The sequence below is a fragment of the Podarcis vaucheri genome (genome assembly GCF_965113315.1).
Source record: "Podarcis vaucheri genome assembly, chromosome: 3".
NCBI classification, from domain to species: Eukaryota; Metazoa; Chordata; class Lepidosauria; order Squamata; family Lacertidae; genus Podarcis; species Podarcis vaucheri.
Genome location: NC_138761.1, coordinates 45,662,946 through 45,679,338, shown reverse-complemented (window position 1 = coordinate 45,679,338; position 16,393 = coordinate 45,662,946). Strand labels below are relative to the sequence as shown.

Sequence of the window (16,393 nt, the reverse complement as noted above, 5' to 3'; positions counted from 1 at the left end):
CACTGTTCCTCAAACATTTAAAGTGATGATATAATGCTAGCAAATCTACTCAGTTAAAACATCATTAATCTATAAGGTAGTACAGTGGTACCTCTGGTTACGAACTTAATTCGTTCCAGAGGTCCGTTCTTAAGCTGAAACCGTGCTTATCCTGAGGTGCGCTTTTGCTAATGGGGTTTCCCGCTGCGCACATGCCTCTGGCATGTGATTTCTGTTCGCATCCTGGGGCAAAGTTTGCAACCAGGAGCAGCTACTTCCAGGTTAGCGGAGCTTGTAACCTGAAGCATTCGTAACCAGAAGTGTTAGTAACCAGAGGTACCACTGTATTTCTTCCATGGGGAAAATAGTAGTTTGATATCTGAGATATTCTTTCACAAAGAACAAAAAAGGATTATGCTATAAATACAGGATATAAAGACTGAACATTTTAACAACTAGTAAAAATGGCTCAAGCGGACATACAAGGGGAGACAATCAAATTTCAGGTACACATTTAAATCTGGAAATCTTTGTTCACATTCCCTCACTTATGCCTACTATTAAAGAAGCTTGAGCCTTTCAGAAAAGTCTGATATTTATAAATAATGCTTTGCAGATTTTAATCTAGCTCCAGTTTCAATGCACCAAAGTGAAGAACAGTATATTAGCCTCAAAGGTCACAGACTTTTGTTTGCAACTCTCCAAATAAGGTAGGTACAATTAAAAATGGATTGCTCAGTAGATTGATTTTGTTTCAAAACCACAGTCTAGTCAGCCATATTTAGAACTGGAAAAGACTTTTCCTTTGAATTAATACCCTAGATTGCATGCAATGGTCATTTCATGGACAGCATGGAGGACTGCAGTAGGATCAGCATAAATGGGGTGCCACAGCTTGCACCAATGAAAGCACTTTTCATTAAGACAAAGCTACCATTGGATGCAACCCACTGAATTTTCTCGTGTTGCTTATCATGCAGTGTCTGGTTTTCCCCTGCAAGAAAATCTAGTTACTATTATTCAATATTTATCCCAGTCTGAAACTTATATCAATCTGAAAAATGTGCTGTAGGCTTTGGAAGGAGAATCCATTCCAAGAAGTGACTAATGCAACAGATAACTTATATACCACTTTCATATTCAGGACCATAAATCATATCAATATTCTTTTCTCATAGAAGGGAAGGCTTGAATCAGCACAATCCGTTATAAACTTAAGTTTTTGGAATCAACAATAGACTTCAGCACTCTTGGGAGATCAGATCAGAGCACACCATATTGATGCTTATAGAGTACTATATTTAACTGTCAAAGATAATTGAAAGCTTACTGCCTTGAAAGTATGTTACTAAAAAGCTAGAAACATTCAGCACACTGAGGTAGGCATTTATTTTTTGTAAGGATTTATTACAGTAAGATATAAAAAGTAACGTGACAAATAAGAGTAGTAGGTAGTTTAAAATAGTACATTGTATGTGTAATGTATGTGTATCTGCACCATCCTAAATCATGTTTTCTGGATCCATAGTAGAGAAAACAGATCAACATTACCAAATATACCAAAAGTAAAGTCTAAAACACCTGATCTGAGCCCACTGAGGTCTGCTTGCTGGAACATTTTCCATTACAGGTTTCTACTAAGGCTGAAAAACAGTAATACCAAAATAATCTTATTAACTTAAGTCTATAAAGGCTAATTGTATCTAGTTGGCTTAGCAGAAACTAATCTCCTATATCAAGCTCCTCATTAAACCATGCCCCATCTGCTATATTATATACGTTCTCTTCAAAATAATACCATTTTTCAGAAGTGCAAAGTGGTGAAGCAGTTTTGGTAAATTGAGTATGCCAGTTCAGGCTTGTTTTAAGTTACGTACAAAAATTATTAACAAACAACCAAGCCCTTAATTTATAAACTAGCTGCTATGAAGTAGACCAAAATCTCACATTGAATGCCATTAAATCTATGCCCAAGAAAATACATTTTTTTATCATATTTACATAGCAAACTGCATGCAAACTCCAATGTAACATTTATGTTTCATGAAGAAATGACAATGAAGGACCAATTACATGTGAAAAACATAACAGTGGAATGAAAATGAAAGTTGATTCTGTACATATATTTGCATATAGATTTTGGCTCATTCCTGCTCATGGAACTTTCATCCAAAATGCAAGATAATTTTTCTTACTATTTTTTTACATGGAGGAAAAAGACTATGATTGATTGACCGGGGTGACATGCACAGCCTCAACTGTCAACAAAAGCTAGTGCTCGTGTTGATGTCTTAAGCTTGTTATGGAATGAAAAGGAAAGCTACTGATGTGATTGCTCCTGAGTGCCTCTCCAATCTGTAGAAACTTGGTACTCAGATGAGCTTCATCCCATGTAATGGGTTGGACAATGGTTGGAGCACAGGTGGCACAAGTCCCAGAGTGAATGGAACCAAACACTGATTGGTGATAACTGCACCTACCGTGGCAGTGGCAGCAGCAGAGAATGTGCATTGCTCTGCCACCACTGCATTCTTGGTAAATCACCAGGCAGAGCTGTTTCAGTGGATAAATGGGCTTATTAGGTCCAGCCCAGTAATGAAAACATTGTATGGGGGCTCCAGCCCAATGACACCATGCAAGTAACCTATATTTCTCTATCCTCTTTCTTCACATCAGGTGTGATCTTGTAAACTTCTATCATGTTGCCCCTTACTTGCCCTTTTTCTAAACTAAAAAGCTAAGTAGTCTATGTAGGGAAGTTGCTCCAGACCACTGATCATTTGTGAGCACTTATTTGCAGCATTTGCACCTCTACCATATTTTAGATGGATAGATACACTTTTTAATTTTTGAGATGTGGCAACTAAAACTGTGAGTTTAAGTGGAGTTGCTAACTTTTGTTTTTACTGAACTAACAGATAATTACAGCTTGTCAGCTAGCCCTTGCTAAAGCCTAAACTAGACATTATGGAGAGATGTATAAAGGTAAAGGTACCCCGGCTGTACGGGCCAGTCGTGACCGACTCTAGGGTTGCGCGCTCAACTCGCTCAAGAGGCCGGGAGCCGGCGCTGTCCGAAGACACTTCTGGGTCACGTGGCCAGCATGACAAAGCTGCAACTGGCGAGCCAGCACCAGTGCCGCACATGGAAATGCCGTTTACCTTCCCGCTATAAAGCGGTACCTATTTATCTACTTGCAGTTAGGGGTGCTTTTGAACTGCTAGGTGGGCAGGAGCTGGGACCGAACAACGGGAGCTCACCCCGCCGCGGGGATTTGAACCGCCGACCTTACGATCAGCAAGTCCTAGGCACTGAGATTTTACCCACAGCGCCACCCACATCCCTCTGGAGAGATGTATAAGCACCACTAATATGCATTTCACAGATAACTTGTAGAAACATAATTATATCATTATTTCCCTATCCCACTTGCAAGGGGTAACCAATGAAACAGAGCAGTGGGAAAGGGTATGCTAATATGGTATCGTTTTCCAGCTACATGTTAACTGTGGAAACATGCACCCACATGTATCCCCATGAGCTTGGGCTATGTCAGGGATGGGGAACACATGGCCCTCCAGATGAAATTGGACTCAACTCTAACTGCCCCAGCTGATATGGCCAAGAGTCCAGGATGAGCCCTGTGGTCCAATAACACTGAGGTGTGGGGAGTGTGGGTGGCATAGGCTCCCACTGCTAGGCTTTGCAGTACAATCCTGAATTTTTCTACTCAACAGGACTTACTTCTAGGTAAGTGACTATACAATTACAGCCTCCCTAATTCACCAGAAAAGAACTCTATACCTATTTTTTAATAGTACAGGTATTTGAAATACTTAACATTATAAAAAAAATTACAGTAACATGCTATAGAAACTGTAGATAGAAGCCATGCACAGCCAAAATCCGAAATAAAACTATTTTAAGAAAAACTGCTTTGTTTTCCCAAATATGTAACAAGAGACATGTCTTTCCAATGCATACATTTTATTCACATACACTTTTCATTGCATAGATTTAGTAGTCTATATCCATATCCATTTTCATTACTTAAATGTCTACTACCAAGTGGCTAATATTCTAAAATCAACTGGTTTGTAAAAAATGTTTGGATCACATCAAAAGTATACAAATAGAATTCGATTGAGCACTCTCTCAATTCACTGGAGTATCTGAAAGGTACAAAAGCCAGTCGCTCAATTCCATCTTTGGCACATTAGTGCATGACAATATAATTCCTAGAGGAAACATTTCATATCTTTTAAGTTTTGTACAACACAAAAAATACACTGAATCAGAAAGGCTCTTGGGAACAGACAAAACTTGTTTTCACTGAGAAACTGGCTTTATAGTTCCTAGTCCCCAATAATGCACTTTTAGGTTGCAATCTTATACACATTTTCCTAGGAGTAAGTCAGTGGGACTTACTTCTGAGCTGACATGCATTGTTAATTTCCCCTAGATAAGTGTATGGCTGTCATTAACTTCTATGGAGGGGAAAAAACAAAACTATGACACTTGATATGACTGGCACATTGTGACCGAAACCTGTCAACCGGCCATTACCACTGACTGATCCAACCTCCACTGAAAGATGTCAGTATGTACACAGACACAGGGCCCAACAGTTTAGTGATATTTTCTTCTCCCTCCCACACTAGAATGGCAAGTATTTAGTTAGTTTACATGAATTTTATGCTTGAATTTACTGTAGACATTGTTCTTTTACCATTATTTTCTTAGACATGTGGACTGACTTAGAATATATAACAGGCCTACCAGATGTGAAATGGAGGTGGGGAAAAGCTACAAATGGATCTGTTTATAAATAACCTTACCTAAAACTCCAGTTTCTTGTATTTTCTCTTCAGGTTTACTATCAGGTTTGTAACCATTCTGTTCTTCAGCTTCATCCTCACCCCACCATGATGGTTGCCCATATAATGGTGTGCCCCGAGGCATGGCAGAAAGATCTATATAAACAAACAAAATAGATTATTCATTTGGAGCAGCAAGAGTGACACTATGAAAAAATGGTAAAGAATAGAATATGGATTGTGGCTAATGTTGTGTTTACACTGCTTCCAAAACCAGGATGCAGAGTACACGGGAGTGTGTAAACAGCCTAAGCTATCTACATTCTGGATAAAATGTGCTAACATATTGCTTGCCTAGCTGCTCACACACATTTAACTGAGCTGTGCTCGTTTCCTTGAGGGGCAGGTGGAGCTCATCAACCTGGAATCCTTCTAGGAGAAGGAAAATTCTGATCCTAAACCTCCACCTCCTTGTGGGATATTTTGTGGGATTATCTTAGGGAGTAAAACCTATACAAATCTGGAGTGGAGTCCGGTTGGATTGTGCCTTGTACGCCTGTTTCCGACAAGTCCTGCAGCCAATTGGTGCCAAACATATTGCTCTGCTTTCCTTTGGGCCACAACAGTGAGGCTGAGAGAGAGGTCTTCTTGTCTGGCCAGCCCAGGACCTCCATACATACTGTCTAGGCTTGTGACCTGGGGAGGATACTTTGGTGCTGCTATTGCAGCGGTTTGACTTAATCCTCAGATGAACACTCCATTTTGTCTCCAGACAGATGGATGCTAACAAGGAAGGCCCCTTTGCTTCACAATGAATAATTATTTTCCACTTTCCTTCTTTTAATTTTTTTTAATGTCTCCAAATATGCTAGTTTGGCAAAGAAATGCTTGTTTTAATAAAAGTAATAAATCAATCATTGGACTTCAAAGCTGCTGCTGCAACAAAATTTCATTCACTTTAAAATGAAAACACATACAATGTAATGTGTCAGCAAAGCCAAGCTGATTTAAGAAATACAAGGGATCTGACAGTTAATTGTAGCTTTTTGTTTCTATTTACACCGTAACAGCCAGAAAAGCACACTGTTAAGAGGCAAGTGATACAGAATGAGGAGTTCTTTCCTATTAGGCCACTACACAGAATGGAAATTTCTTTGCAGAACTATAACAATTAGGTACTATAACAAAGTAAGAAACAAACCTGGCAATTTTTACAATGACATATGAGGCAATTAATGGCCCAACTCCTCTGTACCTTACCTAACTCAAAACATCTTACAGTGGCTTCTCAAAAGTTAATATATTTTAATAGCTAGAACTGACAGTACAAGTTCATTTCTCTCACCTGTCACTTTCTCTTCAGATTTCAGTGTGTCTATAACTTTGTGGTGCACTTCAGCAATAGTGTCTTGTACCTTTGGCTGTGTAGCTTTGGCACTGGTTAGCTTTGATCCTTCTGCCTCCGAGGATTTTTGGGATAGCTGCAGTTGACTTGTAAACTTCTCATGCTATATATTAGATAATTCCCCATCAAGCAAAGCAACAGAACATTAAGTATTCAACATTAAGTTTTAATAAACTACTATAAAATGAATCAATCAAGGTATTCAATATAAGCCATATTCAAAGCAGACCCACTCAAATCAACAAACTTAAGTTATCTAAGTCCATTGTTTGTACTGGATCAACTTAAGTTGGGTATCACCCAATACATTGATTCTAAACCAGCTGGTTGCATTTGCAGATAATACTAAGAAACAGTTTGTGTTTCCCAGCTATGATCTGTCTGAATATATGAACCTGGCCCAGGAAATTAACCATGGTTTATTTACAGAAAACATACCATGGTTTGCTGTTGACTTATGAACTGCAGCTCACTTTAACTATGGTTTGTTGTTAAGTCAGAATCCAGGATCCTGACGTAATACTTGTTTGTGTTGACACCCCAGCCACTTGCTTGATAAGCAACTAGAAAAGAAGGCATGAGGCAAGGGTAGCTAGAAAATGAAATTGTTCCCAGGGCTAAGAAACGGTGATTGGTGCATTTCTACAAGTAGCCTTCCCTCCTTTCCTGCTTGACAACAGACTCCTTTGCCTGCTCACCTTCTCTCTGACAAGCCCTTCTTTTCAAACCAACTTCCCTAGCTTTGCAAAAAAAAAGGGGACCTCTAAATTACTGACATTTATCCAGAACTTTATGGTGAAAACACAATTTATCTTAGGAGGTTAACATAGTTGTTACACTTATGCAGGGAAATGGAAATAACTTTGAAAAGGAAACCAAATAAAACTACTATTTTCTATTTCACACTTTAGGGTCTCCCCACACATACACACACGTTGTTGGGAATTTTTTACTTCTGGCTGCATTGTAACCCCAAACATTTCCAGCTCTATTTAACACAATAGGCAAAACAGCAGTTACTTTGGGGGCTGGTTGGGTGAAGTGATCATGACTCATTTTTGCTTGCTAGGAAATGTTCAGGGAACAATTTGGTAAAAAGCCTCCCTACTATGGATTGGAGGTGCTGTTTGCTCATGTGGAGTAGATGTAGGGATAACTTCCTTCAGGGCAAGCAAAAGCGCCTACAGGGAGGCACTAGTTCATTCAAACTGCAAGGATAGCAGCAGCAATCAAACAGCAGTCATACAAGCTCCCCAAATGCTTGCGTGGGGGCTGCTGCTTAGTGAGAATCAGGCTTCAGGAGTGCAGCAGTCTAACCCAAGAAACAATAAATACGAGCTATATATTTTTACCTTAAGCACTTATTTATTATTTATATTTTTATTAATTTTTATTGAGTGTTTTCAACATAAGATACAATAAAAACCAAGCTAAAAAAAGAGAGGTAAGAGACAAACCAAAAGAAAAATAAAGGAAGGAAGAAGAAAGAAAAACTAAATCTGCATGTAATACCAAGCCCTCTATCACAATTATATATTGATTCTTATTCCACACACAGAAGAGTGAGCTCTCCCCACTCTCACCGGGGAGCTTCCCCCACTTCCCTCAGCCTCACACCCTGAGGAAACATATCTGGTCTGCCTCTCATGGAGGTCCTTTTCTCTTCTGTCCACCACCTTCCTGTGTGTATCTTCATTTATGCCAACTATAAATCTTCAGAGAACCAAACATACATATAGATAGAATGAACAGAGAGCTATCAAGAGTTAAAAGTGACAGAAAATGCATACCTTAAGGGCTTCTTCAGGAACTCTCATCTCTCCTCTGACTACAGTAAAAAGATTAGTATGTACAATGTGATAAGGAAATTTAGTGATATTTGTCTAAGTCCATTAGAAACTTCAAATTTTATGATAAGTATAAGGTTTTGGGGAGCAAAATATTGCTTGCAACCTCCAAGTTTGAGAATGACGTTGTTCCTATTTATGAATTAAGGGGACTGCAATGATAAATATTTTATTATATTGTTCTTCATTAATTTATGCTAGCAAATTTATTTAATGTGAATGTTTAGCATAAGCAAAATAATTCCAGTTACTGTAAACCAATGAATATGTATGCCCATAACAGCAAAATATAAGAGCATTTTAGGTACAGTGGTACCTTGGGTTACATATGCTTCAGGTTACATACACTTCAGGTTACAGACTCCGCTAACCCAGAAATAGTACCTTGGGTTAAGAACTTTGCTTCAGGATAAGAACAGAAATCGTGCTCTGGCAGCGCGGTGGCAGCAGGAGGCCCCATTACAGTGGTACCCCGCAAGACGAACGCCTCGCAAGACGGAAAACCCGCTAGACGAAAGGGTTTTCCGTTTTGGAGGCGCTTCGCAAAACGAATTTCCCTATGGGCTTGCTTCGCAAGACGACAGCCCATAGGGAAATCTCCGGGACAGCGGGGAAGCGCAGCGCGTCTTCCCCACTGTCCTCGGACCTCCTCCCGCCGCCGGGCATCGGAAGGAAGCTCCGATGCCCGGCGGGGGGGGGGGAACGCCTCCTCCCGCCGCGCGGCATCGGAATGAAGCTCCGATGCCCGGCGGGGGGGGAACGTCTCCTCCTGCCGCCGGACATCGGAACGAAGCTCCGATGCCCGGCGGGGGGGGGGGGGAACTTCTCCTCCCGCCGCCGGACATCGGAACGAAGCTCCGATGCCCGGCGGGGGGGGGGACGACGTCTCCTCCCGCCGCCGGACATCGGAACGAAGCTCCGATGCCCGGCGGGGGGGGGAACGTCTCCTCCCGCCGCCGGACATTGGAACGAAGCTCCGATGCCCGGCGGGGGGGGGGACTTCTCCCGCCGCCGGACATTGGAACGAAGCTCCGATGCCCGGCGGGGGGGGGGACGACGTCTCCTCCCGCCGCCGGACATCGGAACGAAGCTCCGATGCCCGGCGGGGGGGGGGAACGTCTCCTCCCGCCGCCGGACATCGGAACGAAGCTCCGATGCCCGGCGGGGGGGGGACTTCTCCTCCCGCCGCCGGACATCGGAACGAAGCTCCGATGCCCGGGGGGGACGACGTCTCCTCCCGCCGCGCGGCATCGGAACGAAGCTCCGATGCCCGGCGGGGGGGGGACTTCTCCTCCCGCCGCCGGACATCGGAACGAAGCTCCGATGCCCGGCGGGGGGGGGGAACGTCTCCTCCCGCCGCGCGGCATCGGAACGAAGCTCCGATGCCCGGCGGGGGGGGAACTTCTCCTCCCGCTGCCGGACATCGGAACGAAGCTCCGATGCCCGGCGGGGGGGGGAACGCCTCCTCCCGCCGCCGGGCATCGGATGGCTTTCCTGAAGAATTGGGGTGGGAGGAGGGTTTTCCTTCCCACCGCCAACATTCAGAATGCTGTTCTGAATGTTGGCGGTGGGGAGGAAAAAACCTCCTCCCACGCAAGCCCCGGGAACAGAGGGAAAGCGCTGCGCGCCTTCCCCTCTGTTCCCGTACCTGTCCTGAAGGCTTGCGGTGCAGAGAAAAGCCCTTCTCCGCACCGCCAGCCTGGCAAGCGGTTTCCCTAGGAACGCATTAATTGATTTTTAATGCATTCCTATGGGAAACTGTGCTTCGCAAGACGAAAAACTCGCAAGAAGAAAGAACTTGCGGAACGAATTAATTTCATCTTGCGAGGCACCACTGTAGTTAAAGTGGTGCTTCAGGTTAAAAACAGTTCCAGGTTAAGAACGGACCTCTAGAACGAATTAAGTACTTAACCTGAGGTACCACTGTATTTGCCTAATTTTGACTTGATTTGAAACATTAAACAGGTAAAGTTGAGAGTTGCCTGTTTGCTCCCCACCCCCGGTCCCCTCAATATGAAGCTTCATAAATGTAGTCCCTTCTTTATTGTGCAGCAATTGTAAGGTAGAGGAGAGGGGTAAGTTCTGTTGCATGAGCAGAGCCATAGTGTTGGCTACAACCTCGCGAATCTGTACAACTATGTGGAAAACTCTTCAAGTATACCTGGCTTCTGTCAGTAAAGCCTTAACATATTGCTACACTAACAACCATGACAATTCATTCTTAGTTATCTCAACATTTCAGAGATAAGATTTTTAATCCATTTCTTTCTGCCAGTTGGTTTGTGAATTCCAAAATGCAGCTCTACTCTCTTATTATTGTTAGTCAGTATTTACATTTACACCCCACTCTTTTACAAGTACCCAGAACAGCTTACCCCCCCAAATTAAATAGAATTGTTAATATATAAATTCAGGAACAAGAACTTTTTTTAAAGCCAAACATAGCACTAAACTTCTTATCTTAAAAAAGGATATCATATCCAAATCTCAATTTATCATCAAGTTTTAGAGTGATGTATGTCTGTTCTGGAATTCGAACATCATTCACAAATGTCTGGTGGAAAAAGAAGAAACATATTAACATATTATACCTTCTACCACTAATGAACTTCTAAATGTGAATCTAATTCTTCTTGTAAAGTCATGGTACCACATGTCACTATTCAACTGCTGAAAATGTTATAGAATCAACCTTACTTGCCCAATAAAAAATTCAGAAAGGATATGTGAATATATAGAGAACTGGCTTTATTTAATGCCAACATGCCCTGGGCCTATCATGAATTACTTACAATGAATCTGCTAATGAAATATGCTATAAACTTGCTGTGTTAACACAAGCTGTTCCCACAATAGCAAGATACCTTTCTCAAAAGATACGTGACATTTATGATTCTGGATCTAGGGTAGAACCCCATGGACTGGATGCTTCTGTGAGTGGAATGTGGGTGAGGATTGTTTTGGGGTTTTTTTTGGTGTGTTTTTTGCTGATTCCTGCCTCCATGTGGACGTCAAAGATCTGCTTAAAGTTTAAGCCCCGCCTTTCTAAAACTACGGGGTGCTTCACACACAATTTGTAATATACCATAAGGGTATAGTGTTTAAAGTAATGATTCTTCATTTCTGTCAACTTAAGTCTCCATAACAAAGTAATCATAAATATTTGTTCAGAGCTCTCTAAATTGTTAAAGCTGAACTACATCCTGAAAACAGAACCGTCACGTTTATCTTACCCCATTCAGACTGCCTAAATCCTTCACCAAGTGTTCATCAGTAGAGGCATCATAGTTGACTACAGCATGTTGCTTGTCCACACTACGTGACTGAAATATTTAGAAGATAATATAACATTGTAATTTGTATTAATATAAATATGCATTAAAGTAAGGAATTAATAAATCCTAGTTGTTTCAAAGGACACCATGAAGCTACTAGGAAAAAGTTATGAGACTAATGTTGTGAAGGGCTTTTAAGGTTAGAGAAGGGAAATTTAACCTGATACAGGGGCTAAAAATAAAAGCCAATGGAATTGTTCAAAAACAGCTGACAGTGACAATTACTAGAAAAGCTGTTTATTTTAAAGGCTGAGATTTGCATAATCTGCAGAGAGGTAGTGTGACTATCAGGAAGCTCAGCAAAACAGTGAAAATGGTCAGATCTGGAGGGAATACTTCTATAGCTAGCTGTTCTTTTAAAATAGATAACTCAGTAGAAAATAGGAAATATTTGTTGTTTAATAACCTTGAATAGTAATGGAAACAGGTTTGTGGGCAATAAATTATCTAACAGAAAATCAAAAATACTCTCTAAATAGTGTTCTCATCAGTATAGCATGTGGTGAAAAGGGTAATGTGAACTTGCTTCCTCTATTCTTCCCGCTATGCAGATGAACTGAACATACTAAATTTTATTTTTTTAAAAAAATCAGTAACTAAACCAGAATTTTTCCCTGCTGGTGTTAATTTGGAGTACCATATTGGAACAAATTTGGAGATCTTGTCCAACATCCTTAACAGCAGTGTAACCTCCAAATTTTGAAGAGTCCCATAACCTGAGATATGAACAAGCCTTTATCACATGTGCACAACCCCTTTGTTTCTCTGCTCTTATGAGCCATGATTAACCAGGAAGCATATGATTAATTACAGCTTATCTCATCAAATTGTAAAACTTTGGTTACTAGCTTCAGACCAAGACAGGATATTAAATACTCCCAATTTCCCAAATTGGATGAAAAAAGGAAAGTGAAGACTTCCTTGTTTGCTCATGCTACAAAGGGGAAAAACAAGGTGCACATGGAAAATGTTTGTTCATATCTTGGTTTATTAACCTCATCTTATCTGAACCAGTTCTGTGTCAAATTACTTGTATGAAAACATCAGGTAATGCTCAAAAAAGTAAAGGCTAAGAAGCTTGTTCATATTTCAGTGTATTAAACTGATCGTCTGAACCTGGCTGAGATTCCAACACAGAGAGTAGTACACGGCTACTGTCTGAGAAACAAACTTTGAATCTTCAATACCCTCAACAGAGATCTATCAGTCATGACTAAATTGCTTAGCACTAAGTGGCTGACTATCAGGGATGCAGGTGGCACTGTGGGTTAAACCACAGAACCTAGGATTGCCAATCAGAAGGTCGGCAGTTTGAATCCCCGCGATGGGGTGAGCTCCTGTTGCTCAGTCCCTGCTCCTGCCAACTTAGCAGTTCGAAAGCACGTCAAAGTGCAAGTAGATAAATAGGCACCGCTCCGGCAGGAAGGTAAACGGCGTTTCCGTGCGTTGCTCTGGTTCGCCAGAAGTGGCATAGTCATGCTGGCCACATGACCCGGAAGCTGTACACCGGCTCCCTCGGCCAGTAAAGCAAGATGAGCGCCGCAACCCCAGAGTCGGTCACGACTGGACCTAATGGTCAGGGGTCCCTTTACCTTTACCTAAGTGGCTGACTAGAGCACCATCCCTCTGATCGGGACATAGCTGTGTACCTCTATGAAGTGTATATGCAGTTCTATCAGTCATTCAATAATTTCGAGAAAGTAGAAAACGGGATTCTTACTTTATAATTCTAAGACTGTAAGTGCCTACCTGAAAAGATGTGTTTAACTGGCAACAGCACAAATCTGCTTGAGTCAAATCTAGCCACCTATAGATCACACAGATTGATTGCTGCAAGTTACTCAGACTATACTGCGCTACACTGATGGTGGCTTTATGTGCTCACTGAGTGCAGTACTACTAAACTTCCCAGTAGCCTACACAGCTGCCTAGCCTAATTTCAACATTCCAGCAGAGACTGGTCACTTAAGATTTTTACAGCTATTTATCCATATTAATAATTTATATTTCTTTGTTGAAGACACTCAGATGTAGGTAAATGCTTGCTATGGAACACTGCTTTTGATGCCTTACTTAGATGGTGATTCATAATTATAAAAGCTACAAAGATGCTTTTAGTACAGAGGTGATTTTAATACAGAGTATGTTCTACTTTAAACATTTAAGTGGTAGCCAACTTTACTTCACAAAACATGTGAACTAAGATGTAAAAAGATTCAGTTTTGAAGTCATGGGAAAATGCTATTTTCCTATGCTTCCCTCAAAAAATTTTTTGGGGTGAAACATTTAAATAGTACTAGGAACATGAAGGGTGGGAGCCAGGGTAGTTGCTCCATGAATTGAAGAGTTGCACTTCTGGAACTACCATGAGCCTAGATCTCCTTGCAAAGCTTCGGGACAAAAAGTTATTCCAATAATCCAATCAAACATTATAGCACTACTATAGCACTACTAATTTGTTTTGAAATTTGGAACAAACAGATCTGCAGCAGTGTGTACTGGATATACAGTGGTATCTCGAGTTACAAATGCCTCAGGTTACAAACGATTCAGGTTACAAACTCCACTAACCTCGAAGAGTTACCTCGAGTTGAGAACTTTGCCCCAGGATGAGAATGGAAATCGTGTGCCAGTGACACAGCAGCAGCAAGAGGCTGCATTAGCGAAAGCACGCCTCTAGTTAAGAACAGTTTCAGGTTAAGACCTCTGGAACAAATTAAGTTTGTAACTGGAGGTACCACTGTGTAACAAAGAGCATTGCTGCATTTTAAAGACAAACAGATGTGTAGCCTACAGTCTCTAGTTCAGGCATAGGCAAACCCGGCCCTCCAGATGTTTGGGGACTACAACTCCCATCATCCCTAGCTAACAGGACCAGTGGTCAGGGATGATGGGAGTTGTAGTCCCAAAACTTCTGGAGGGCCGAGTTTGCCTATGCCTGCTCTAGTTCAAAAGCTTTGAAAAGGGTTCTGTTCGACAAATGCTTAAGATTCAATATATCTGCTAGTCTCCATACTGCTACAAAATTAATATATGTACTGTTCTGGAACTTGCTACTGTGTTAACAAAATTACTTTTTAGAACAAAGTGTTTCATTATTTTTAAAAGTGTTTTCAGATTTCAATTTTTTTTCTATTTCAGGACTTGAGGAAATTAAAAAAATGGGAAAAGGGATTAATCCTGATTTTTTCTAGACCTTCACATTTCTATGAGCCTCAAACTTTAATCAGGAATTAATTCACAACTATAATGTAACTCAAATATTCTCATATTGCTACCCAATTTCCTGCTTGTCTGAAGGCTAACTGTAGACAGAAAGAGAGGTTATGTTCTCACTTCATGATCAGAATGGTCCATAGGTCTATATGTTTATAACTCAGCCACATGTCAGACTCATGCCGTGTGCACAGGTTCACTAACCAAAGCAAATTAATACTATGCAATCACTATAATCCTGCTGCACAGTATGGAAGAAAGATTAATTTATTAGAGGTTAAAGACTGGAACAGCAAAACACTTAACATTTCAAAATATAATCCTCAAAAAGAAATATGTATCAAGGGTATAAAATCCCAACTTCCAGCATTTCACAGTTGGGAGAACTGACACAATTACCTGCAACATCAGCTCACAGTCATCTCTTCCCACAAAAATCATCTCTCGTGGCAGCCTATGACGGGTGCCTCCACTGCTCACCAAAAACCAAGATGTTAAGCTCATTTTCTGCTTAGCTGATAAATCCTCACAAGGCTACGTCATCCTGCAATAAGAAACAGATAAAGAGAGAAATATTTTATAGCTATTTTTATCTTCAGCTTTTGTTCCTAATAGGATTTCTATATCTTCCAACGCAGAGAAGCTGGACAACACAACTAACACATGAGTTTCAGATTTATATCAGCTATAAGGATAGCTTCACAAACTGCCTTTGCATACACAGATGCAAGGAAATAAACATGCACATCATCATGTGTGAAGGACACCCATCTATTTTTCCACGTATAACACATTGGGAGTCTGCTGCTATCAATCACAGCTGCCCAATACATGTACATAAATATAGTACATGAAAAATGTACACATTTTCCCCACACACTATTGCATTGTGAATAGAGATGGGAAGGCCTGGAAAAGAACCCAGAAAATTTGGGGGGAGGAGATCGGGACCAGTCCTCCCCCCCCTTTTCTTCCCAAAGGCTTTGGAAAAAACCTGAAAGAAACCTGCCCCCCCCATTTTTCTGTCCCCCCCCCCAGGCCTTCCCATCTCTAAGTGTGAACATCATAGCTAGATCATAGCTTAAATTTCTTATTGTTGTGTGGGTGTAGGTGGCATGCATAGACATGAGACAGTTTCTCCTTATAGATTTTTTTAATTTATAGCGATGAATGAAAGAAGTTCACAAGGCTGTAAAAAAATTGATCATCGGTTTTCAGTAAGCAGAGGATGTTTTAACAACATATGGCAAAATTTATTTCAAGTAATGATTTCTGCTTCAAGACTTCTCATGCTCTTGAGGATACAATTAAAATGCTACCACTCACACACGAGAGAGGTATCAGTACACTTGGGATAGTCCCAAGGTTTGCCAAAACTCCAAAAATCTTTAGGGGGAAAATCTAAGGAAGAAATCCCAAAAATTGTTGTTGTTTAGTTGTGTCTGACTCTTCGTGACCCCATGGACCAGAGCATGCCAGGCACTCCTGTCTTCAACCCAAAAATAGCTCTGTACAAACTCAATGTCATAGAATGCTTACTGTCAAGAGAAGATTTTGGAATGCTGCCTTACTTGAGAAATTGACTAACAATGTTGTGACTACAAAAGGCAAAGCCAAGCCAGAAAAAGATTATGGCACCCCTTTATTTTGTACACTATGAGTTCTGGTAGGGGAAATGGAAGAAAGTGGCTAGAGAGGGAGGGAAGACACATCTATATTTCAAGAGTTTAGAACTGCTTTTAAAATTTTCAATGAAGTTTGTTTAAAAAAGAGAGAGTGAAGACTGATCTCTCT

At 41.1% G+C, this 16,393-nt stretch overlaps 1 protein-coding gene across 11 annotated transcripts in view; it reads right to left on the bottom strand.

Moving 5' to 3' along the window:
* CEP170 (centrosomal protein 170) overlaps positions 1-16,393 on the bottom strand; it is a 76,569-nt gene that overhangs the window by 44,296 nt on the left and 15,880 nt on the right. For all 11 annotated transcript variants that reach the window (XM_082214972.1, XM_082214969.1, XM_082214974.1 and 8 more), the window contains exons 2-7: positions 14,999-15,143; positions 11,282-11,371; positions 10,524-10,602; positions 7,992-8,050; positions 6,142-6,304; positions 4,818-4,952 (exon numbers count right to left, since the gene is read on the bottom strand). In XM_082214972.1, the coding sequence (XP_082071098.1) occupies positions 4,818-4,952; positions 6,142-6,304; positions 7,992-8,050; positions 10,524-10,602; positions 11,282-11,371; positions 14,999-15,103 (631 nt within the window). In that variant the 5' untranslated portion in view covers positions 15,104-15,143. The remainder of the gene's footprint in view (positions 1-4,817; positions 4,953-6,141; positions 6,305-7,991; positions 8,051-10,523; positions 10,603-11,281; positions 11,372-14,998; positions 15,144-16,393) is intronic.